General features: G+C 35.5%; 1 protein-coding gene across 1 annotated transcript in view; it reads right to left on the bottom strand.

Moving 5' to 3' along the window:
• Window positions 1-3,481: 3,481 nt before the first annotated feature.
• Window positions 3,482-27,578, bottom strand: part of LOC150084641 (crooked neck-like protein 1) — a 213,898-nt gene continuing 189,801 nt past the window's right edge. Inside the window, exons 14-15 of the mRNA XM_090375381.1 lie at window positions 6,621-6,713; window positions 3,482-3,732 (exon numbers count right to left, since the gene is read on the bottom strand). Of these exons, the coding sequence (XP_090231507.1) occupies window positions 3,568-3,732; window positions 6,621-6,713 (258 nt within the window). The 3' untranslated portion in view covers window positions 3,482-3,567. The remainder of the gene's footprint in view (window positions 3,733-6,620; window positions 6,714-27,578) is intronic.

The following is a 27,578-nucleotide window of genomic DNA, read 5'->3' as shown; positions in this document are numbered from 1 at the left end:
TGTTGAAAATATAAGATGACTGACTGAGGTGTCTAATGTTCCAATGTTACTTAATGGAGTAGACTGTGAGGTGTAAATGTTGCCATATAACAGAATAATCAACCTCTGAGTTTAATGTGGGAACACCACAAAGGCATCACTACACACACACACACACACCATGAAAAAATAGCCTATGAAGGATGCATTGCAGGCGTAGAAGACTTTCACAGAAGCCTAACCCGAAAATACATTTTCTAGTGAATAAGTTCATTTCATTTTTTGTCTTAAAAATTTGTGCTTAATCATAATTTGCTTCATAAACCAATCCTCTCTTTTTACATGCATCTTCAACATTTCTTATTACAGTAAAATACACATGATGCATTTATGGCTTTTCTTTTAGGCCTCTAACTGCAAATTTACTAATACATACTGTAGTGCCCTAAGGCATAATTTTGATATGCATTAAACTCATGAAGAGAGCAAATGAAGTTTGCAATATGGCAAACTTCATTACTATAACATCTCATATTGTGAAATCATGAGCTCCCTAGCCTTGCACTTTCAAATAAATTCACGCACCTTTTGGATCTCTGATACTATGAGAAAAAATTTCACTTCCACGTTGTCTACTCTTACACTCAACAGTGCCTACCTGCCTATTGAAGAGGTAATAAAAATCCCCAAAACAAGGCTGTGTGTGGGTGGTTATATTAAACTGAGAATAAGCAACAGTTTTCTCTATTTGGAAAGTGTTACTTATTCAAAAGGCAGAGATGGATAGATGAAATTCATGAGTTTGTGGGTAGTAAATGGATGGCCAGTGCTCAAAACAGAAGGAACTGGAAAGTTGCTGGAGAGGCCTTCATCCTGCAGTGGATTGAAAATGGCTGATGATGATGACTTATTCAAAAGTTCAAAGAGCAACTAGTTGTGAAGGATTTCACAATATGAGATGGCATAAGAAACATAATCTCCAAAGTTTACTTTTCAAGAACATTAAAAGTAAACACCAAAACAATCTGTTGAATTCCATAAACTATTTTTGTCTGATGGAGAAGATGAATAAATTCTTTGGTTTTAAAAGATGAGCAATAATGTATATTTCTTAAAAATATATATGTAATAAAATGTAAATATACTGGTATTAACAATTTTGACAGATAAGATGCATCCAGATTTTAGAAGTTTTGTAAAAATATTTCATTGCATATATTTGAAATATAAATCCACGTAAAGGTATACTTTTTGTGGCTGGAGTGAGAGAGAGAGAAGAGGGACTAAAATGTCTTTCTGCTGCCCTGTTTCATGTTCTTTGTATAATTTAATACCTTAAAATTGAAGCAAACAGTATACAAAGCCCTCTTCTGTCTTGTACTCATTTCATCAGGACTACATTCATGATACATTAAAACTAATGCACTGCACTAAGCAGAAACATGAGCTACTAAGAGATACTTTTCTCTCTGATTTATAGAAGGGATCACCGATTCTCAAACATCAATAAAATGATTATTAATATTAATAATTCAAATTAATACTGATCATGCTGTTTATTGTTGCAGATGTAGATCAGAGTGCGAAGATGTGGGGTGGGATATCATTGTGTCACACTGAAAGCACTGCAGTAAAACTATTTTTTAATGTCAGTCACACCATCACTGTTCACCAGATTGTTGCCTGCCACAAAGAAGCTCTGTTTTATTGTCAAGTCCTGCTGACCACTTTTATAAGTTATGCAGGTTGGGAAACATTGCTGTAGGCAGCCAAGGCTAGAAGAGTTTAAAAATTCATTTCAACTGCATACATACTGAACTATTAAAGGCAGCCTAAATTTCAGTTCCATGGTCATAATGGATTTTGCATTTTTTTGTGGCAGAGTATGGGCTCGAACCCACAGCCTGTTTACTCATGGTCATGCATGCTAACCAATGGATCATGGCTAGCCCAAACATTTTCATACTGAAATCCAGATTATAATTTTTGGCAATAAAAGTGTTAATTTAAACTTTATATTCATTCCTGATTTTACTTTATTTTTGCCTCCCACATCAGTAGATGTGCAGCTAACAAGAACTGTGCCTGGTACACATGTACAGGGTTGTAATATATTTTTTGAACCATAAGAAGCAGAGGAATTTTAGGCAGCATTTCATAGAGAAAAGTGCCTTGTGATCTGGCAAATACGATGTTTTTCAAGATTACAATTTTATACTCAGTGTATAGGTTTACCTTAAAATTTTAGAGTTTTTGTGTTTAAAAGGACTTGTATGCCAGAATTATGGTATGTCTGCATTGATGCTAGAATTGCAAAGGATGGATGTAAAATGGAGGACGGGAAGTAAGTTATTCACTCCAATAAGTCCTGATTTCCACTTTTCAGCACTGTGGAAGAATCAGCGTATGGAGAAACTCATACAAATCACTGAAACAAGCCATCCTGTTGTTCAGAGCTTTTACTGTCAGAACATCTAGTTGTTCTGACAGTAAAAGCTGCTGCAGGAGGTATAATGATTTGGCACATGTTTTTGTGGCATAACCTTGGACTCCTGATCCCACAGGAGGGCAAAATGATCATCAAAGAATTTTTTTTCTGAATATTGTTAATGATCAGTTAGACCAGGTAATGTTCCATTGTTTAACTCTATGGACACAGATACTTCAAGATGAAATTGCAACTATCTGCCTCTTCAAGTGTGTGAAAGATAAAGAACACTAAAAAGATTTAAAGCATCTCTTCTGGTCAGCCTAATCCTTGGATCTCAATCCCATCAAGCACCTGTGGCACAAACTGGAAAAGAGTGTTCGTCAACAAAATCCTCTATCCACATCAACTAAGGAATTGAGGTAGTTTTTTTACAGACGGTCCAATATTCTTCTTATCATCACTTTTCAACATCTTGGCTCCTTTCCATGTTGTGTTGGAGCAGTGATTTGGAGCAACAGCATTCCAACATACTATGAGCTCATGGTTCTAATAAAGTGGCCAGGCAGCAGTATACATTGAAAAAAAAAAAAAAAAAAATTCTAGACTTCATAAGTCATTCTGAGAGAGAGTTGTTTGTTATTTGGTTTTTAGGAGCATTAGCTAGGGCCATATTGCTCCAGGATATGCAGTGGTCATTCCCTGACCTTTCTGCATCCTCCGTATTTGGTGGTGACGGGCTCGAACCCCGGTCTAATCAAGAAGCGTGTGCTACGCACTGCTGCTCCTTCCCACCTGGCTACGGAGGCGCCTCTGAGAGAGAGAGAGAACTGTGGCTTAGTTCTTCCTTAGCCCTATGTGAGTAATAATGGTACTCTTTAAATGACACTGAAAATGAAAATAAATTCGGCTGTTATACAGTTTCGTTTCTTGACTCAGTTAAATCATTTAGATATACTGATTGGATCTGAATTTATGAAATTGTTTTGTAACAAGAAACTTCCTAAAATTTAGGTTTTCTTGTTAGAAAAGAAAGGTTTGACATATTATATCAAGAAGAAATCTTTGGTGGGGTTCAGCGACTACTTTGGCATTTAGTTTCTTTTGATACAAGTTATAAATGAATTATTTACATGAAATATTTTTGGCATATACCAAATTTAGAGTACTGGTAACACATGATCATTGTCTTGTGAATCACTGTTTTCAGTTTCTTCTTTATTCTTCTTCCACTTCTTGGCAAGTTCCAGAAGTTTGATATGTGGTTGAGCTGCTTCATCAGTTGGGAAAATATAATCATAATATTCTTCCCAGCCAGCATTAGACTGGAAAAAAAAAAATAAATAAATAAATAAAAATAATAATAATAAATATATAGAGATATAACATAACAGAAGTAAATATTAAGTGGAGTTAAAGGAGTGGATGCAAAAAATGCTAAGGAATAGTAAGGAGGTCTGTATACAAGCAGTAAGGCAAGATGTCATATATGGATATCACTTAGGTAAAAAGGTAGAGGCAAAATGAATTAGTCATGTAACGTGGAGTAGTAGGAATTGGAATGGTCTGGCAAACAAAAATTAGAGGAATATAGTATAGAAGGAACCATCTATTCCTTCTTTTGACTATTCTAATAGCTCTAGAGGTGAAAGTATACTATACAGGTTACTTGGGTATACTGGGGTTCAAAGTCCTATTCCAACAGATAGGCTCTGAATAGAAGCAGTCAGGGAAGCAAAATCACTAAAATAAATAAATATATAGAATAAAAAAAAGTAAATTTCATGAATTATATATTTAAAAAGATAGAAATTTCAAAACAAAAACACATGGGTGTTTTTGTTTTGAAACTACCCAGAGAGCTTATAATATGATTATCAGCTTTCTATAGAAAATGCAACAAGAACACTGAATAATTATAATAGCATAATATGATTATGATTTCTAATACTATAATATAATATGATTTCTAATACTATACTATAATATAGTATTAGAAATAACAGTTAAATATTGGTAGTGGAGATGGTTATAACTTTGATATTACATGGTAATGAATGGAATAAATGTTGAAAACATATTACTATGTGGCAGGCAATGATTTTGGATTTTCAGAATGAAAAATCATCAATGGTTTTGGCTTATATCCGGCTACATTTCCTCTAAAAATGTAGGGTGACATGATCTTTGAATGCCTTAAATCCTGGCAGTATATTAGCTTCTTTGTAGATGTACATACGTTCAGGCATTTTATTTTCCAAAATAAGCTTGTTTCATCCATATTGAATATTCTCCCTCTTCAATGATACGATTAAACTCACTTTCACATTATGCAAATTGTAGTCATCTCCTGCACGTAATTTTAAAGTTTTAAAATTTTGCTTTAGCCTGAATAGCTAATAAGCTCAGGTACACACTTCTGAGTTTGGTCCTCTATCCATATAACTAATAACTTTTCCATCTCATGAATAAGCCCAGTTCTTTTTTTCGTTGTTACTGTTGAATTTATAGGCACTGACGCTTTTACTGCTTCACAAATTCTGCCTCTGTCCTTCATGATGATGGATACAGCGAAGTGAGATAAGGTGAAGTCATGAACCAGTTCCATTACAGATTTACCTTTTTCGTGTGCTATTATTTTCAGCTTTGTCTCTAAGCTAATTGTCTTTATCTTCTTCTTGACAGGAGATGGTAACTCAGTTTTACATTTGCTAGCCATATTAATTGAAGGGTGGTTTAGTTCCCAAGATAACAAAAAGATTGGGAATCACACAGTAATAACATCATTCTTACCAGCTTTGAACAGAGAGAGACTGAGTCATAATGAGAGTAGCTAGGCTTAATGATGCCATGCTAAGCATGGGATGCCGCAATTGTTATTAACAAGTGCAGCTTATTGTTAGGACTAATTCTATTTTTTTTTGTAATATTTTTAATTTCTAATATATATGCAATGTCAAGACTACGAATGGTCGAAAGTCGGGGGGGGGGGGTATCTGTATACACTAAAGCTACTAGAATGTTATGAAAAAACACCATACTATTAAAGTGAAGATATTAAATGTTGCAATACTGTATTTTTCTATATTTACCAGTTGTGCAGAGCAGGCAGAAGAGCTTGAAAATTTGCTGTGTTGCAAATTTTGATTTGAGTTGGTGACTCAATTTTACGTTTGCTAGCCATATTAATTGAAGGGTAGTTTGGTTCCGGAGATAACAAAAAAAGATTGGGAATCACAGAGTGATAATATCACATTCACTTTGAACAGGGAGAGACTGAGTCATACCTCTTCAGAGTCCAAATTTTATTTATAACAATGACCCTGCTGTTGAGACTTGGATGGCAAGAGTTAGCATTAACAGAGGCATACAATGCAAGAAAGCAAGTTTATGCAGCATCAGCTTAGCTTGTTATAAAGCTAAACATAACATGAAATAATTTGTTACATTTCAAGTTTTCTTCTGCAGAAGTTCTTAACAAGTTTTTTTACAAGTAGCCTCTGTTTGTTGTGATCTGAGCACCTAGTTCATTTCCACTTTCTGTCTATATAGTAAACAGAGGTTGCCCACAAGAACTCTTGAGGTTGGTAGAAGTGTTATCTTTGTTCCTTTTTTTTATAACCCTTATGGCCTTGTCCAAGACATTATCAAAGACCCTTGTATGTAACCTCCTCATTAAGAACACTTTTGTATTCTCAACAATATTAGATGAAGGTACAAATGCATATTCTTACAAAGACTGGAGTTCTGTAAGTAACTTGTACATTAGTTAAACTATTTACGTAACTTAAAGCTTTAGCCCTAAACTATACCATAACCTTAACAAAATAAGTCTTAGAAGTAAATGAAATGCTGCTACTTGTGACATAATTACACAGATTTTATTTCCTTTTAAATAAAATACTTTTCTGATAGTTTACTTTTAAAAATACTTTTTTGTAAAAAGTATTTTTACAATACTTGTTTTGATTATTGTACAAATGTGCAATCAAATCAGGATGGTCCCATAGTTTTGTTAAAAAATTTTGGAGAAGCTGGAAAAGAGATGCTTATTTATGATTTTGGCTATGTTATATGAAGAACTAAAAAGTAAACAATTTTCACTTTTTTACTGACAGTTAAGAATGATATAATACAGTAATAGTTTTAAGGAAATAAACAAAACTATTAAAGAAAAATATAGCACAACTTGAATCTCAAGTAATATAATTACCCCATCTTCTGTATTAATCTTCCTCCGTTTCTTTACTTTCTTTGGCATCTGCTTCTCCACATGATGTATGGAGTGATCATCTCCATGTGCATTCTATGAAAGAAAAATGACATAACTGAGAAAAATCATGTAAAATTTTTATATTTTATGTATAACTTGATCAAAACAAATAATTTGGAAACTACTTGTACATTAGTTAAACTATTTACGTAACCTGAGGCTTTAGCCCTAAACTATACCATAACCTTAACAAAATAACAGTCTTAGAAGTAAATGAAATAAATGCTGTTACAAATTTTTAAGTTGATTATAACCATGCATCAAAGCAGTAGTCAATCAGCAAGTTACTAGCAGACAAAAAAAATTTCCTAACATTACATTTGTCTAATGATCACCTTTCTAAACTACTAGTGCAACATTTGAAATTCTGCAGCCCCGAGACCTGGACACTGCTTGTTTTTGGGCAATAAATCTAACCACCATGAAATGCCAAACTTATTCAACAAGGAGAGAGAGACTCGGCAGCTTGGTCATCTACCTTCTAATAATTTTCCTGTGTTATGAACTTATTTTTATTAACTATATTATTTTATCCCTTCAGTAATATTTCATTAAAAAAAATAAAATAACAGAAAAAATAAATAAAAAGAACAAAGTATCAGACAAAATTATTTTTTTTTTACTAATGGCTGAAAATTATGCTAGTCACATACAAGAACAAAAGAAAAGCTTTTAGATTACACTCTCTCCCCTCCTGTGATCACAAAGAATACCTCCCTCTTTTGGTGGCCACAGGAAAGTGTTCTAATAGTAACATAACACCTTTAAACTGCCATATAATTAATGCCAAAAAAAAAAAAAAAAAAAAAAACACCAGAGAGGAAATACAATAATTTAATTTGACATTAATGATGTTTTATTTAGAATGCAGAGTATGATGATCAATCTTTTTGGTATAATGCAGGTATCATAATTTATCCTGAGAGCCTGAGCAAATACTCATATCTCAGGCTTGCTAAACCATATACCATATATTTTGGCAAATTGCACTCTTCAACAGTGGTAAAAATCAGGATTGAAATTATATGTAAGCACCTTGAATATTTTTTTAATTTACTGATTAATTTGATATGTAAACTAGCTATACAATAAGCAATTAAAAAAGCAAGCAAGCATAATGAACACAGCTGCAATAAGCACCAGCAAAAATTTGCAACAACTCAGCTAGCAAGCAAATTTTGCTTGCTAGCTATGAGTTGTTGCAATAAACATTGCAACTAAACTGTAAATAAACTGTAAATTATACAGCCCAGGGTGGATACTTGCCCTCACTTTAGAAAACAAAGATTTTGCTAATATAATGATTAATAAAAAAAAACTAATATGAATAACAATTTATTTTCAAAAGAAATAAGTGTAAGGAACAGCAACTCTAAGTTGAGTAGCTGTAATTTAGAATGAGCCAAAACAATGTCTACTACTTTCAACAAATTAGTAACGGCTGTGTTCCTTGTCAGCAACAACCAATCAGGGGTAAATACAGAGGATACATCATGAATATCACAGATGTTAATAAATAATGGAACTGATCACATATCACAGCCTTTAATCATAAGTGTTTATATATATATTAAAGTTATCATCATGATCATCATATTAAAAAAAAAAAAAAAAAAAAGAATAGAAAAGGAATAGAGCTACAGCTTAATCTGCCAAAGAACAATAACATTGGCCATTAACAGAGAAATCTGTTTAAACAAAAAAAAAAAAAAACATGGTTGTCAGAGAACCTGTATAAATTTTGGTGGATGCCTGATCAAAAGAATTTATGTTGTTCAAACTGATTATAACTGTTTCACCTACAGCAGCCATAAGTGTAGTAAAACAGTTAAAAACAGCCATAAGTGCATATCGCGCTTGACTGTACAATTTGCAACTAGGTACATTACCCATGTCTTAGAGAGACGCCTCTGTAGCCAGGTGGGCAGGAGCAGCAGTGCATAGCACACGCTTCTTGATTAGACCGGGGTTCGAGCCCGTAACCACCAAATACGGAGGATGCGGAGAGGTCGGAATGACCACCGCATATTCCTGGAGCAATATGGCCTTAGTTGCTAATGCTCCTAAAAACCAAATAACAACATGTCTTAGTGCAACTGTACCAATAAGGTGACTATATGCTGATTTGATCCACTTAAGTGATAAAACTTAAAGGATTATACAGCCACTCCCCGACTTACATAAGGGTTGCATTCTGTGGAACGCTACGTAAGTCGGGATTTCTCTAAAGGCTTATGCAGCATTCTTAACTATGAATAATTCTATTTACATGTTCGTCAAACATTTCTTTTTTGACTGAAGCAAAAAAGAAATGTTTGATGAACATGTAAATAGAATTATTTATTAAATTTTTTTTTATCTTATTAAATTTTTTTTTATCTTATGTGTAAGAAAAATTTTAAAAGCGTACAAAATTACAAAAATTTTACTTTAACGTTGTTGAAACCAACGCAATGCTTGTACCTATTAAACCACCTGCTGCTTGCCACGAACGTGGCTTAGGATTTGCCGTACTTATCCTTAATATCTTCATAAATAATTCTTGCTTTTGCTTGAATGGCCATTAGATTCAGGTGCACTTGCTTCTGAATCTGATTTTCCATCCATATTATTAATAGCTTTTCCATCTTCGATATAGCACTTGAACACTGTTTTGTAATCACTGTTGATCTTAAATGCGTTGATCCCTTAACATGTTCTTTTATATGTGCACTGTCCTTTAAAATAGTATTCACTGTTGAAGCAGCAAGACCTAATTTCCGTGCAATAGATCAACTTTGTCCTGCCTCTTACCTCTTAATCATTTTCATCTTCATTTCTAAATCAATTTTGTTTCATTTGCTAGCACTGCCACCACTTGCACTTTCCGTTAGTCGCTTTCCCTTCATCATTATAATAAGTAAATACGAATGAAGAGAAGATTCTGAAAATTTATTTATGTTTTTTTATACGATTGAAGATTTCAGTGATGGGAAAAAACACATTTCACCATAATAAGTTAAAAACCCACACAATTCTAGTTATCAGTATTATTGCAAATGCAATAAGATCGAGTTTACTACCCATTTATAACAGATTTCACTAACAGAAAAGCCCAATAAACTGGAAAGTGCAAATTGTTCTTACTGTTTTACAGTATCATACAATAAACAGAAATGTGCTTTAGAAAAATATCATAAAGCATTCAAAACTGATTCTTATAGAACATATGATAACAATGAAAGTGTAATGCATTCTCCGGCCGGACTATGTAGCCCTTCCTCTCAGCCAATAGTAGCATTTGTAAGCATGTTTTGTTTTTACATCCTTTAGTTAAAAGTAATTTTTGTGTTGTGCTTATTTGACAAATTTATATAAAACTAATACAATTTCCATTATAAAAATGACTTTTTAGAGAGTTAAATAGCTTTAGTTATATATTGAAAATTTCAACTTCTAAGGTTTAGAAATGAATTACCAAAAAAAAAACCCCAATGTGTTACTGGGTTTACATTACCTCCATTTATTCCTGTGGGATCCAAAATACATTTCCATATATATATATATATATATATATATATATAAGTATTATGTAAGTATATATATAAAATACTATATATATATATATATATATATATATATATATAGTATTATGTAAGTTGGGGAGTGCTTCTACTAATAGTATCAGCTGTATGGCTTTAAAAATAAATGTGATAAATTATGGATTTGGTGGCCAACAGTATTCATCAGTTAACAAGACTATATTCATGCATTAAGAATCTGCTGGTAAAAGATCCACTCACAGTAATCACAGTGTACTAATGTAGAATTTAATTAAGGACATAGCTATTGACAAGGGGAAAAGGAAAATGCTTTTTTAAGGGTGGCTACAGAGGTCTCAGACAATTTTTTAATTGGGTGCAGTGGGACCAACTGATGATGTTACCAACAGCAAATTCTAAATGGGAAATATTCAAGGAAGTAATCAAAGAAGCTACTAGGCTTTTCATATCAACGAAGAAATACTGTTCAACGCTTAAATCTAAATGGATGTCGGATGAACTACTGAGATGTGGCAGAGAATAAAAGTGCATGGGATACATATAAATTAATTCCCTTTATTTTTTACAATGTCGCATATGGTTTGGTCACCAACATTATACTGGTTCTTTAGAGATTTAACGGATACACCGTTTTCAAACTTTTGAATAACTTCAAGTTTTTGTTTTATTGAAAGCACAACTCTTGCATTTGCCCATGATTTTTGCGATTTCTAAACAAAAAAAAAAAAAAATAATAATAAAAATACAGACATCCCTGAAATAAATAACAAACCAAAATTTGTCCTTTTGCGGTGCGACGAAACACAACAATCGACACGACTTACTAAAACAAACTAAACTAAAGATAATAGGTACACTAAACTCCCAATGATGACTTATAATGGCCCTTCTTGTCGTTTATTTATGACTTGCAAAACATCTGTTTATACTTATTCTAGTTATTACTTGAATTTTATGATTTTTGGTTGATTTTTTTAATTTGGAGTCTTGAAGCGTCCCGGTAAATCGAGAGTCTGCTGTATTTATTTCATTATAAAAATATGTACGGTATCCATTGTACTGTATCTTTTTAATTTTGTGGTGATCTATAATTGATGTTTATTTAGTACCTCTACATAAAGAATAAAATTATTATATAAGTATATATAACTTGTATTATGAATTGTAATTTTGTTTATAATTATATTGTTATAATAACTATCATATAACATATTTTTTAAATATAATATATATATATACACAGGGAGAATTGGATTACTAAAAGGTCGAAAACTGCTGTGTTAGGTATTTCTTTTGGCCTAGGGGTGCCGTGAAAAATTTACTGGGACACTAAGGGCACCACGAATCGAAGAAAGTTTAGGAACCTCTGACCTAGAGAAAAAGATAAAGAAAGTTAATCTTTTGTATAATACCACTCAAATAATCTGAATGTATAAAAATATGTTGATCTGGCTGAAGATTTTTTACGACAAGTCAATCTGGGAGTGCAGAAAATTTGTATCACAAAGAATAATCTGTTTTTTATTCTCTGCTTAATCAATGAAACCATTAATATGCTTCCATGTTTTTATGGGAAATTTTTTTATACAGGTACCCTTGCCAATCACAGTTTCATTTTACCTTTACAGTACTGCTTATGCACAGTTTCTTTTTCACTCCCTACTTTCACCACTCACGGAATGTTGCTTATTTACAAAGAATGCAATTAATTTATATTCAGTAAATCCAATATTCTGATCCTGACATCTGCAAATTTCGATATCGCTCCCTGTATCCCCTCATCAATTCATATAAGAAAATTTGAAACACTGGTCCCAGCAGTGATCACTTAGGGATCTCATGTCTAGCCCTCAACCCTATCTGAAGAGTAACTATTAATTCCAACCCTTTTCTGTTCTGCAACCATCCTGTCATCCATCTATGGACCTTACCTACGATGCCAGGATTTTCTAGCTTATTCAGTAACCTCTTGTAAAAGATAGGGTCAAGTGCCTTGCTAAAGTCCAAATATTTTAACAATGTTAAAATTATTTCTTGCAATCAGCTCACAAGTGGCTCTTTCAAAATAGCTGACTAGATTAGTTAAACAAGATTTTCCCTTTACAGAAACAATCTGTTTCCCACAAAATGCCATTTCTATCTATGCCCTGTATTGCATTCTTAGTCAGCACAGCACCTCCATGATTTTCCCTAACACTGAAGTCAGACTGACCGACTGACAAGTAAGTTACCTACTTCAGTTTTAGATTGAACTGCTTTATGAATTAGTGAAGCTCTCATAATCTTAATGGTTCAATACACTCTCTTGTATTTCCCTCAAAATTCCTTGGTATACAACCCTAAATCCAGTAATTCTGCCTAAAGGCAAGTAATGCACCAAAAGGTGCCTTAATTACCTTTAGGCAGTTCAGCTTGCCAGTTTTCTACTGACCACAATGCAGCAGCTTATAAGTTTCTTAATGAAAGAATGGTGAAATCTGGAGCTAAACTCCCTCAGATACCTATTGGAATCCATGCAACATGTATGGGCTATAATTTAAGTGTATAAAGTAAACCACACAACTGCTCTTGGTTTGGTTTTTTTTTTTTTTTTTTTTGGCATGCCCAGTTAAGTTTAGTAGCTACTTGATTTCATTGTTGTAAGCTGTTGTTAAAACCCAAAACCAGTTTGCCAGGATTAAACTAATCCAATTCAAATTAAAAATAATTGATGCTATAATTTCTACAATGTCCACACAGCTGAAACACACAGTATCTGTCAACAGAAGTGTTCTCTTTTATTTCCCATTTAAATTTTCAGAAATCTCTTTGCATAAACAGAAAAAATTAGGATCAAGTATGCATGCTGGTAAGCCTATTTAAATTATTCATGAGGAAAACAAATAGGTGTTGCCCTCATTAACAAATGCAATATTGCATTTGTTTGACTTTCCTGCATCTATTTTTAAGTGCATACAGTTGACATAGATGGACATTGCAATGTTGAGTCAGTTTGGTGTGACATAAGCACTGGGAAAGCAAAAATGAGAGGAGGAGTGTGTTGTAGGCCTAATGACTCTAATGAGTACAACGAACAATTGTACAGAGAAATAGAATGGGCCAGTAAATCAGATTGTATTATAATAGGGGATTTTAACTTCCCAGATACTGAATGGAACTTGTGGGTTGGTCACTAGCACACTAGCAAGACTTTTGTGGATTTATAGGATAATCTTTTTTGCAGCAGCATGTTCGAAAGTCAACCAGAGAGGGTAACAATCTTGATCTAATTATCAGCGGTGATTATTCATGCATTAAGAATTTGCAGATAAAGGAATCACTAGGTGACAGTGATCACAGAGAACTGATGTGGGATTTACTTAAAGATGTAACTAACATTAGAGGTAAAGGTAAGGGTTTTTGCTTTCGTAAAGGTGACTACAGTGGTCTCAAACAGTTTTAAATTCAATACAGTAACTGATGTTACCAACAGCATATTCTAAATGGGAAGCATTCAAAGAATTAATAGTAGAAGCTACTAAGCGTTTCATACTGATTATGAAATTTTGTTCAAGGTTTAGGCCTAAATGGATGTCAGATGAACTAATGAGACTCACAGAGAAGAAAAATGCATGGGATGTATATAAATTATCAGGCGACACAGAAGCCTATGGCAGAAATAAGCTAGTCTGTAATAAAATCACAAAGGAGATTAGGAAAGCAAAGCCAGATTATGAGAAATCTTTGGCAAAGGATGCTAAGAAAAACAGCAAGAACTTCTTTACTTATATAAACTCTGGAAGAAAGGGGATGAATCAGATTGGTCCACTTGATATCGATGGTTTGACTGTTGATGATCCTGCTCAGACAGCTGACAAACTGAATGAGTATTTTGCATCTACATTCACACATGAGGAATTGTTTAGGGAAGTGAAGGACAGAAGTTTATTAACTCTTAACAGGGAGCTTAATGATTTTGTAATAACTGAGAGCAAAGTGGAGGAGAAATTGTTGAAGTTAAACAGGAAAAGCACCTTGGGTGGATGGGATCTATCCAGTTATATTAAATGAGGCAGCAAAGGAATTAAGCAAACCGTTAGCCATAATTATGAGAGAATCCTTGGACTCGGGGGAAGTCCCCATGGACTGGAGATGTGCAAATCTAACCCCAATTCACAAAGGGCTACACGAGTAATAACAGACCTGTTAGTTTAACTTCTGTTCCGGAGAAAATAATGGAGTCACTGGTTAAAGAGTAATAATTCAGACACAGCATAAAGGGAAAGTCTTGTCTGACAAATTTGATTGAATACTATGATGTGGTTACAAAGTATCTGAATGCAAAAAATAATTTTGATATCATATACTTGGATTTCAGGAAAGCTTTTGATACTGTTGCACATGGAAAGACTACTGTACACGTTGGAGCAGTATGGCATTAAGGGCAAATTGCTATAATGGATAAAACGGTGGTTGAGTGGGAGACGACAGAGAGTGGTAATCAATGGATGCTGCTCTTCGTGGACTAATGTTATTAGTGGAATCCCCCAGGGTTCGGTGTTGGGCCCTGCTGTTGTTTTATATATTTATCAATGATACTGATGAAGGCATATCAGGCTTAATGTTGAAGTTTGCAGATGATACGAAGGTTGGCTGCATTTTAATGACAGTAATGGCAGTGTGCTACTGCAACAGGATCTAGAAAAGTTGGGCAGATGGGCTAAGAAGTGGCAACTGAAGTTTTTAACATTGACAAATGCAAAGTACTGCATGTGGGTAGCAGTAACCCAAGAGAAACGTACCAACTGTGTGGTACTACACTTAGGGTGGTAGAAAATGAAGAAGACCTGAGAGTAATTGTGCAGTCAGATATGAAGTTTTCTGAGCAATGCAAACAGGCTGCCAGAGCAGGTCATGGGGTATTGTTAATGACAGAGGAATTTTGCTAGTAGGAAAAGGAGGTGATTATCCTTTTGTATAAGGCAATGGTCAGGCCACACCTTGATTACTACCTAAAGGTCTGAAGGCCTCATTTTAGGAAGGATGTAGAGTTGCTTGAGTGTACATAGAAGGGCAACAAGTTTTGTGAGGGGAATGAAGGGATCCTATTACCAAGAAAGGCTTAAGTTCTGCAAATTGCAGCAGCTGGAGACTAGGCACCTGTGAGGTGATTTGATTGAGGTGTATAAGGCCTTGAATGGGTTGAGCAAGCTGAATTCTGAAGGGATTCTTCCACTTGCTCAGATTACAAACCTGAGGAGGCATTAATTCAAATTGAGGCCATATACATCTCAATCAAATCACCGGAAATTTGCCTATAGCCAGCGGATAGTTGATTGCTGGAAAAAACTTCCACCTGTTGTTGTGGAAGTTGATAGTTTAAATAAATTCAAGAAGGAAATGGACAAACCTTTAGATGGAATGGATGTATGAAATTGTTTTTTTATTTATTTATTTATTTTGGCTGATGCTAAGCTCATATGCTTGCTTTCTTGCATTGCATGCCTCTACTACTACTACTATGTTTCTGCATGCTTACCACAGCTAATCTTGTTTACATTGAGCATCAGCTGTAGCTTCATTCACTTGGTATGGCGTCTGTGCGCTGCTTTATCAGGAATAGAGAGAGATATGCAGACCAGGACTGTTTCTTGGTATGAGAAATACAGCACAATGATTTATAAGAACTGTTTTGGAAAAACAAAAATTCAAGGAAATTCATCTATTGGAAGCCACAGTGGAAATTGGAAAAAGTAGTGTAAAAATGATTACACCACAATATGCACTTGATGAAAAAAAAAGAGGTCTACATTATTTTAATTGTTTTTCTGAAACAATATTGGTACAGCACATTTTCTGCATGAATATTTGATCTATGAAATTTCAAGAAATGTTTCTATTGATAGTGACGTCATAAACTTCAAAAACTGGCATTAAACTTACCTTGTGTGCAAAAAAAAATAAAATAAAAATAAGCTTGCGCTATGAATAATGGATTATTTTTTGAAATTTATATTGTTATAAAATCTTTCTTTTATATTTGACCATTGTATAATTGATGCCTTGTTCCCATTAAATTGAAGCAAAGTGTGCAGGATCTGAATTTAAGATTTGGTGCATTAATAGAAGAGACTGTGTTGCTTAGAAAGCATGTTGATGCCCTGGAGAAGAATAAAAATGGGACTCTTAATTGATTCAGTTCTCAGAAATAAATCATGAAGAGTTCATTTTGGCTCCTCCAACTGTAAGAGAAACTGAGAATACATTCTGAAATTAAGATAGGTGAAATAGAATAAGAATATGTCTGCCTGGTGTAAACACTCAACAATTTAGCTAATCAGTTGTTAGCTCTCAAGGGAACTAATGGGATTTAGGTTATAAATGTGGGTATTGTGGGTATTAAATGTAAAGGAACTGAGGTCTTGAATAGAAAGTATACATAGCTATTTTGCCCTACCACACAAAAAAATGTACGGCAGGGCAGAATGTAATCCTGTTGCAATCATTTTGACCTTGCCATGATGGAATAATTTTATGATATAAACTTTTCCAATTAACTCAAGGCTTGAAGGACTCAGCATGATTTTTTGGGATGGGGTTTTTTGGTGTATGGGCAATTAGTTAGCAGAAAGAAATCATTTTTCCGAGATGGCACACATTTAAGCAGAAGAGTTGCCAAGGTCAGTGCAATTTGAGTCAGTTTGGTGTGACACAAGTACTGAGAAAACAAAAATGAGAGTAGAAGTGAATAGGTCTAATGACTGTGATGAGTACAACAATCAACCAATACAGAGAAATAGAGTGGGCAGTAAATCTGAAAGTCTTAGAATTGGGGGATTTTAACTTTCTAGATATTGAATGGAAATTGTGGATTGGTCATCAAACACCAGCAGGACTTTGGTGGATTTATTGAATGACTGTTTTCAATAGGAGCATGTTAGAGAGGCAATGAGAGCAAGAGAGAGCAATATTTTTGAGAATGTGATTATCAGCAGAAATTCTTCATGAATCAAGAGTCTGCAGATAAAACAATACCAGGTGGCAGTGATCACAGTGGATTGATGCAGAATTTATTTAAAGATGTAACTATCATCAAGGGAGAAGGGAAAAGCTTTTATTTTCCGAGAGGAGACTACAGTGACCTCAGACAGTTTTTAAATTCTATATAGTGAGGCCAACTAATGTCATTACCAACAACAAATTCTAAATGGAAAGCATTCAGGGAAATAATCACAGAAGTTACTGAGCTTTAGCATTAGTAGGGCATATGATGCAAGAATGCAAGCTTATACAGCATCAGCGAAAAAAAAAAAAAAAATAAATAAATAAAAAAATAAGCCTTCCCATTTCACCCATCCATTCACTCCAAATGTTGGTCTAGTTCTGCTTTGAACTTATTTAAATTGCTAACCTTCACTACAACAGATTGAAGTTTGTTTCAACTATCGACCACCTGTTGGCTAAAGGCGAATTTCCGCATATTCTACAATTGTCTTTCGTCAATTTGAATTTATGCCCCCTCAGGTGAGTAATCTGAGCAAGAGGAAGAATCCCATTAGCATTGAGTGCTCAATCCAATCAAGATCTTATATACCTCAATTAGATTACTTCACAGGTGCCTAGTCTCCAGAAGCTGCAGTTTTCAGAATTTAAGCCTTTCTTGGTAACACCAAACCTTTGTTCAACTCACCAATCTTGTTGCCCTTCTCTGTACTCGTTCCAGCAGCTCTACATCTTTCCTAAAATGAGGCCTCCAGATCTGTATACAGTACTCAAGGTGTGGCCTGACCATTGCTTATACAAGGGGACAATCACCCCCTTATCCCTGCTAGCAAAATTTCTGTATATCATTGACAAGACACCACGAGCTACTCTTGCAGCCTTTTTGCACTGATCAGAAAATTTCATATCTGGCTGCACAATTACACCCAGGTCCTTTTCTTTCTGCACTACCCTGAGTGTAGTACCACCAAGTTGATACATTACTCTGGGGTTACTGCTACCCATATGCAGCACTTTACATTTGTCAATGTTAAACTTCAGTTGCCATCTCTCAGCCCATCTGCTGCAGACCGGGCTAGCCGGGTGGGTAAAGTCCCTGCCTGGCAACCAAAGGTCGTGGGCTTGGATATTACAATGGTGCCATATTCTCTGGTTGGACCTCACAGCCACGATAGAAGCAGGAAAAAACTGGTTCCTTCGTGTATTGCTCACATCATACGATAAAAAAAAAAAAAAAAAAAAAAAAAAAGCACATCTACTCAACTTTTCCAGATCCTGTTGCAGTAGTGTACTATCATTACTGTCATTAGCAACCATGCCAACCTTTGTATTGTTTGCAAACTTAGACATTAACCCTAATATACCATCATCAATATCATTGATAAATACCGAAAACAACAATGGACCCAACACCGAACCCTAAGGGACTCCACTAATAACATTAGTCCATGAAGAGCAGTGTCCATTGATAGCCACTCTGTCTTCTCCCACTCAACCATCCTTTTATCCATTGTAGCAATTTGTCCTTAATGCCACACTGCTCCAACTTGTACAGTGGTCTTCCACGTGCCACAGTATCAAAAGCTTTCCTATATATATATATATATATATATATATATATATAACCATTGCTTCTATAATTTTTTCAGGAATTTCATAAATCATGAATAAAGTTCGAGGGATTTTTTTTGTTAACTAACTCCATTTTTTTACATTCAGTGAAATACACCATTCTTTGTTCGTAGTAGTAAATTGCAATGAATGGCATCAATTTAATTGTATCTCATATTGTGACTACCTTCACAATGAGTTACCATGTATTGCAATACCTCGAATAAGTAATGTTCACCAATGGAGAAGACTATTGTTACTTTTTCTCAGCAGGTACCACCACTCAGGTGGCACAGTTTCAACACTTGTTGGCCTATCATTGGTGAGTGGGCAGGTGCCCTGGTGCTTCAATCATGCCAACTCAGTTATGAAGTACATCTCCACAATATAAGAGATGCCAAAGGGTGTACATAACTGGATGTATCATAACGGGGTATGTATGACTGCAACACCAGGGTATATGTACATGCCTACCCACTGATGATAGGCCAACAAGTTAAAATGGTGTTGTCTGGGTGGTGGTACCCACTGAGAATAAGTAACAATAGTCTTCTCCATTGGTGAAGCATTACTTATTCGAGGTAGTGTAATGCATGGTAACTCGTGAAGGTAGTCACAATATGAGATACAGTCAGTCCTCGTATAGCACGATAGTTGTGTTCCTAGAAACCCTCGTGCAATGCAAAATCGTGCAATATAAACAACAGGCCCTATGGGAAAAATGGGGTTAGGTGCTTACCACCCAAGATTGAACACACATTTGTAACCAAAACATTACCAAACACAATAAATAATCGTAATAAAATACTTACGTATTTTATTACGACTATTACGTAATAAAATATTGCTACTGCTTTTACTTCTATCGTAAGCAAACTTGTTTTTTGTTTGATTTTCTATCCAAACAGATGACAGCCGTTCCATCTCTTCCAATTCTTTGTGTCTTAATATAATGAATTTTAATTACACTTTGAGTTGTTCTTGCTATGAAAGTTGATTTTATTTTCTCCGCATTCTTTGTAATTCTCGGCGTTGCCTCATTTAGGTCTGTAGCATGTGCAATATCACATGGTCTTTCATTTAGCTCAAAGCGTTTTGACAGTTTCATATTTTTTCGCTATCGACAGTGGCGGACTGGCCATAAGCCTTACCGGGGAAACCCTGGTGGGCCTGAGGCCGATGTGATTTTGGCCATAAACACTAGTATGAGGCTACTACAAATTTCCCCGGGTGAGAATTTTTGATCCAGTCCGCCTCTGTTTATCGATATTGCTTTTCTTTTTCTCTCTGAATCTGCAGTATCTTCACCAGGACGCTTCCTTTTCACACCTTTTAAGTATTTTACTCATTTTTAGAGAACAAAGCACAATTACAAAACGAGGAGGCACGCTTAATACACATAAACAAAGCTGCGCACGTGTAGCAACTGAATAAACAACACCGTACAGGCCACTATTAACACCTCACATTTTACTAAAGCACATTTCTAGGGGTGACTACCATAAAACAATAAAAACAATTTCCAGTTGCGTTTCTGCTAGTGGAATCTGTTATAAACTGGTAGTAAACTCGATCTAATTGCATTTGCGATTATACCGATTGCTGGAATTGTGTTGGTTTTTATGTTATTATGGTGAAATGTGCTTCCCCTTCACTGATATAAAACACATAAATACATTTTCGGAATCTTCTCTTCATTCCTATCGCGTTGCATTCGGTTGGGGTGATTCCGCGTTTGACTGCCATTTCTTGTAAACACAAAGGCGAATCGTGCATAAGGGAATTCGGTTCGTGTTATATAAGATATCGTTCCCCTATATATAAATCGTGTATGATCAAATTCGTGTAATGTAAACACGTGTTATACGAGGACTGACTGTACAATTAAATTGATGCCATTCATTGCAATTTATTATTACGAACAAAGAATGGTATATTTCACTGAATGTTCAACAGTAAATTTACAATTCGTAATGTATTATGCCTCATGCATTTATTTTTACCTAGTAATTAACTAACTCTGTAAATTATATCAAGGGAATAGCTTCACAAGCTCAAATAATGTTAGCTTGTTTTTGTATATATATCTGAATATTTAATTAGTTGTAGCCTACTATACTTGTAACTGTTTCTACCTTATTTTTGGTGGCAACTTCACAGAATCTTGAGAATTTTTTTGTTTAAATAACACTTTAAATTACAGTAAATGAAGAATTTTAAGGTCCTAATCACACTGGTTAGCTTACTTTTGTTTTTAACTCAACAGTTAACTTATACCAGATGTTTCAGTTTACACAGTGTTTATTCACTGCTTGATGATACATACTTACTATTGGTAATTTTGCAGGAACTTTGTAAGTAAGAATTTAATTTCTACAGAATGATATTTAACAGGCTAAAAGCACCTAGATAAATCATAAATCCTAATTAGAAATATAGGGTAAAAAAATGATAAGAAGGGAACAATGGGAAGCAGAAGACAGCAGATAATGAAGACAGCAGTCTGCTGGCTTGTCATCATTGTGGTCTGGTGCCAATCTCAGCTCTCATTTTTACAATTTTTTTTTAACTGTAAATGATGGCGATGCATTTTCATATGCCAGATGCAGCTTGTTGAATTAATGGACAAAATCATATTTCTGAGTAAGCAAGTAGATGTCTTAGAAAGTATTAAAACTGAGGGCTTGGCAGATCAAGTGTCCAGTAAGCTACCAAGTTAAGCACTCCTGGCTGACCGAACCCTAAGAATAGATCATAAAATCTATTTTTAGGGTCAGGTCAATCAGGAGTGCTAATGCTCTGGTGCATAACAAAGTAATTTTATTTGAGGATTCCATTGTAAGGGATACTGGGGAACATTTTCTGTAAAAAAAAAAAAATGGCAGATGAAACAGAACCATAGTATGTCTGCCTGGTGCTAAGATTACAAACCAGTTGTCAGTATGTACTTAATGATTTAAAGAATAAACAAAGTGAGGAGCTGATCCATAAATATAAGATCATTGTCCAAAAATGTCATGAGTCAGGTCAAAATGTTCTTGTGTCTACAATTTTGCCCATATATGATAGGAGGGATCTTATGATGCATACCTTGTCAATTAACTCTAAACTTCAGGGACTCTTAGGCTTATGGAGGAAAAAATATTTCTCATCTTAGCCTATCCTAATTGATAGGGCAAATTTATTTAATAGAGATGGCCTTCATTTGAAAAGGAGGGATACAAGTCTTTGCTGAAGTCAGAGTCACACATCAACCAACCAAAAAACAGTCATGCAGTTATAATGGATATGCATGGGTAGTGAAAAAAAGAAATAAGGGAAAAAAAAAAGAAGAAAAAAAAAAGGTTACCTGTTTATACAGTAATACCAAGAGTATTGTGAAAAAGATAAAGTGAATTTGAGCTGCTGGTCAAATTTTCTAAAGCTAATACTGTAAGGCTAACTGAGGCTTGATGTTATCCTGAAAACAGGGCCAAGAAATTTCACTATGATTATGAGTTCGGGGGAGATAGAGGATGCAAGGTGCAGAGGGTGGGTATGCTTCTCATTAAAAGTGAATTGAAAGCAGTCATGCTGTTACCAGAGCCTGACCAATCTAAGGTGGACGTAGATTTAGTATGGGTGTGATATAATTATTATGGTATGGTTTTGTGATAATGTAAATTTGGGGCATACTACAGGCCTAATGATTATGGGGAATATGAAAAAATCTGTTTAGGCAACTTGAATGTTTCATTATGGGTGACTTCAATTTATCCCTTATTGATTGCAATTCATGGAATTCAGCTCTAGTGAAATCATTTCAACATATCAGCTGATACTGTAAGCCTTGGTCCTCACTAAAGATCCAAACATTTTTTTGGAAATTAATATTTCAGAAAATATCAATCAAATATTATAAAATGGGTCCAATGAAATTCTGTGATCATAGGTAAAGGAGTGGGGTTTTTTTTTTAAGAGGGCGAAGTATAGTGAATGGAAGATCTTCTTAGGCTCTATCAACTAGGTAATTTCAGGTTGCTGGATATGAATGCTGTATGTTTAAATAAATTATTACTATTGGTAGCAGCAAATGATACAAGCAACCTTATACAGCATCAGCAAAAAAAAAAAACCCTTCCACATCATCTGTCCATTCCCTCTGGAATTTTGTTCAATCCTTCCTCCATAAATTTATTCAAACTTCCCACTTCCACAACCACAGATGGAAGTTTATTCAAACAATCAATTAACATTAAGCCCAAAAGCAAATTTTTGCATATCTATCCTGCAATCAGCCTTTCTCAATTTAAATGCTCGTGTGTGTGTGTGTGTGTGTGTGTGTGTGTGTGTGTGTGTGTGTGTGTGTGTGTGTGTGTGTGTGTGTTGTCTTGGCTAGAGCAAGGATACCATCAGCATTTAGTTTATATAATCCATTCAAAGCTAACACCTCAACAAGCTCTTTTCTTCCATGGTAAGAGTACCTTTTAAGTACTCTTGATTTATCTTGTTGCTCTTCTTTGCACTGGTTCAAACAGATCTACATTATACTTATTATGAAGCTTTCAGACCTGTATGCAGTACTCAAGATGCAGCCTAACTATTTGACAGTTTGGGGAAATTCAAGGTCAGCTGGATAGTTACTTATGGGAGGAGGGAAATGCACAGGTTGTCTATTTCCTTTACTGTTATTATATTATTATTTTACTCTTTTTTTTGGCTGGTGCAGCATAAGGCTTCCTTGCACCATATGGCCATTACTAATACCAATTATTATACAATAAGATAATCACTTCTTTGTCCTTGAAGGCAAAATTACAGTATATCATTGGCAGAACCCCATGAACTGCCCAAGCAACCTGCATGCATGGCTCAGAGGGCTTTGTAATACAACTCATCTTTGTATTCTTTATATTCAACTGTTCTCCACTGCATTGAGCATGGTGTAGCATTCAGTTGGCATGTTATTCTAGGATTATTTTGACCCATATGCAGTACCTTGCATTTTTCAGTGTTAAATCTCAATTATCAGTCATGCTGTTACCAGAGCCTGACCAATCTAAGGTGGACGTAGATTTAGTATGGGTGTGATATAATTATTATGGTATGGTTTTGTGATAATGTAAATTTGGGGCATACTACAGGCCTAATGATTATGGGGAATATGAAAAAATCTGTTTAGGCAACTTGAATGTTTCATTATGGGTGACTTCAATTTATCCCTTATTGATTGCAATTCATGGAATTCAGCTCTAGTGAAATCATTTCAACATATCAGCTGATACTGTAAGCCTTGGTCCTCACTAAAGATCCAAACATTTTTTTGGAAATTAATATTTCAGAAAATATCAATCAAATATTATAAAATGGGTCCAATGAAATTCTGTGATCATAGGTAAAGGAGTGGGGTTTTTTTTTTAAGAGGGCGAAGTATAGTGAATGGAAGATCTTCTTAGGCTCTATCAACTAGGTAATTTCAGGTTGCTGGATATGAATGCTGTATGTTTAAATAAATTATTACTATTGGTAGCAGCAAATGATACAAGCAACCTTATACAGCATCAGCAAAAAAAAAAAACATTTATTCCAGTGGTAAATTATGGAGGATGCCAAAATGGACATTAAGAGAGTTCACAGAGCTTATACCAATAAAGAAGGGAGCATGGAAGAGATACAGTTTATGAAGTGACACCGACACATGAGAACTACAGTGGCAGACAAAAAAACTGCATCACCTTAAAAAATGTAAAATTAGTAGTGAAATGTATAAGATATTGTTTGATAACAGTCATTTTGTTTGTTGCAAAGCAAAGGTATTGCAAGGTACTGCATCAGCTGTTTCTATAAATACGGCACTGGAAGGGTATACGTGCTCATTAGTATCCTGTTTTGCAGAGGAAGGGACAGAGCAACAGCTACACTTTTTTTTCTTAGTGTCAACTGAACATATGGAGCCATGCTTACACCTCTGCAAAACAGGATACTAATGAGCATGTATACCCTTCTAACGCCATATTTATAGAAACAGCTGATGCAGTACCTTGCAATACCTTTGCTTTGCAACAAACAAAATGACTGTTATCAAACAATATCTTATACATTTCACTACTAATTTTACATTTTTTAAGGTGATGCAGTTTTTTTGTCTGCCACTGTAGTTCTCATGCGTCGGTGTCACTTCATAAACTGTATCTCTTCCATGCTCCCTTCTTTATTGGTATAAGCTTTCTATGCGTGGTATCGCTGATAAAATAGGCTGCCACCAGTCAACAGTATCCCAGGTGCTGAAATTAAAGTGTGAAACCGGTGATGCGAAGAGAAGACCTGGATCAGGCTGCAAGAGAGTGACTTTGCTTTCCCAAGATTGATATTTGAAATGGCTATGCCTTCAAAATCGTCATACTAGTGCTCCCGATCTAAAACTGGACTTTGAGATGACCTCTGGTGTTGAAACAAGTTCACGAACAATCCAAAGATGGCTTTCGGAATGTGGCCTGCATGCCTATCGGCCCAAGAAGAAGCCTTTGTTGACCCAACAAATGAGGAAGAAGCCACTTGCTTGGGCTAAAACGCATGTTTCATGGACAAAAGAGCAAGGGGACACCATCTTTTCTGACGAATCGAAATTCAACTTGCATGGCTCTGATGAGAAGCGATATGTCAGAAGAAGAAAATCGGAGGCATACCATCCTGACTGCATAACACTGACTGTAAAGTTTCCTGTTGGTCAGATGGTCTGGGAATGCAAGCAAAAGGGTGGGGTGAATTAAGTTTATTAATGGAACAGTGAATGCAGAAACCTACACTGCTATCTTGGAGGATTGCCTGAAATCCATTATTAGGGATCACCACATAGACGTTCAAAACTGCATTTTTCAAAAGGACTCAGCACCCTGCCACACAGCAAAATTGGTAAGTTTTATGTTATTAGATTTAATGATGAGTTTGTTTTCTTGTTTCACAAGGCTTAAAACATACATACATACATACACCAATGGTTTCCCTCATTTTTCTCCCTTAAGGTGCAGTCATACCTCAGAAATGCTCATTACAGTGTTGGACTGGCCCGGCAACAGTATAGATTTGAACCCCTATTGAAAATTGCTGGTACATAATGTCGTCTAAAATTGCATTTTTCAAAAGGACTCAGCACCCTGCCACACAGCAAAATTGGTAAGTTTTATGTTATTTAGATTTAATGATGAGTTTGTTTTCTTGTTTCACAAGGCTTAAAACATACATACATACATACATACATACATACACCAATGGTTTCCCTCATTTTTCTCCCTTAAGGTGCAGTCATACCTCAGAAATGCTCATTACAGTGTTGGACTGGCCCGGCAACAGTATAGATTTGAACCCCTATTGAAAATTGCTGGTACATAATGTCGTCTAAAATTGCCCAGAAGAAGCCAACAAGTAAGATTCAGCTACAGGAGAGCATTTTAAGGGTGTGGTACCACGAAATTTGGCAACTGTACAAAGGGTACTAGGAAAGTTTTGCAATACAGCTTTGTTTATTTAATTTTTTCAAAGTAATTTCCTCTACATTCAATACACCTCTCCATCCTCCGAAACCAATCTTTAAACCAGTTCTGCCAAGTTTCACTAGGGAGTAAAGCACACTCGTTGTCCCAAGCCCGTAGAAGGTCCTCATCACTGGAAAACCGCCTCCCTTTTAGCTTCATTTTCACATGCGGGAACAGTGCAAAGTCGCAGGGAGCAAGGTCTGGACTGTAGGGAGGGTGCTCGAGAAGTTTCAGTCCTGTCGTGGTCAAATATTCGGTGCAGGCTTTGGCCCTGTGAGCTGGAGCATTATCGTGATGGAGGTACCAGGTGTCCATTCTTGACTTTGGCCGCAGGTTCTTCATAGATCCAATGACTTTAGGCAGGCATTGTTCAGTATACCACTTAGCTGTGACTGTCTTCTGCGTGTCCAAAACGACACGTTCCACAAATCCACTCGATTTGAAAAATACAGCTATCATTTTCTTCTTTACAGATCGGGATTTTTTGACAATTACGGGTGTGTCGTCATCATCAAAGACCCAAACTTTGTTTTGAGCCTTGGTCGGCAGATCGTAATAGTACAGCCAAGTCTCGTCACCTGTCACGATGTTGTTCACATACCGAGATTGTCCCTTATCAAACTTTTTTAACATCTCCCGGCACCAAGTCACACGTCGTGTCATCTGCTCTTCAGTCAGTTGATGCGGCACCCAGAGAGAACAAAGTTTCTTCACGTGCAAATGATCTTGCAGAATCGAACGAATTGCTGGTGCATTTAGGCCCAAAGTATCCTCTATCTGTTGGTAGGTCACTCGCCTGTTTTCGTCAAGCATTTTCCTCACAGCAGTAACGTTTTCCTCCGTAACTGACGTTCGTGGCCTTCCCGGCCTCTCAGAATCCTCCAGAGTGAAATTTCCCCTTTGGAATTCTCTATACCACCTGAATATCGTTGTACGATGTGGACAATCATCATCTAGTGCAAGAGTCATTTCTTCTAAGCACTGGTCTATGGTTAAACCACGCACGAAATTATACCGCAAAACTGTCCTCATCTCATTTCGTGACCACGATGCCATCGCAAGCACTTTACACTCTCACTACTAATGAATAACTGAGCCCATCGACTTGGCGCGGCGGCTACTATGCACGTATGAACATGTCTCAACATGCAGCAACAAGCAGCTTCCTGTGATTCATTGTTGCGTCATATTGCAAAACTTTCCTAGTACCCTTTGTATATCCAGAAGTTGATTAATTCTATGCCGGATCGTTG

This window comes from Mastigoproctus giganteus, chromosome 6, assembly GCF_048544385.1.
Source record: "Mastigoproctus giganteus isolate SK-2022 chromosome 6, ASM4854438v1, whole genome shotgun sequence".
NCBI lineage: Eukaryota > Metazoa > Arthropoda > Arachnida > Uropygi > Thelyphonidae > Mastigoproctus > Mastigoproctus giganteus.
This window is presented reverse-complemented; position numbering and strand designations above follow the sequence as displayed.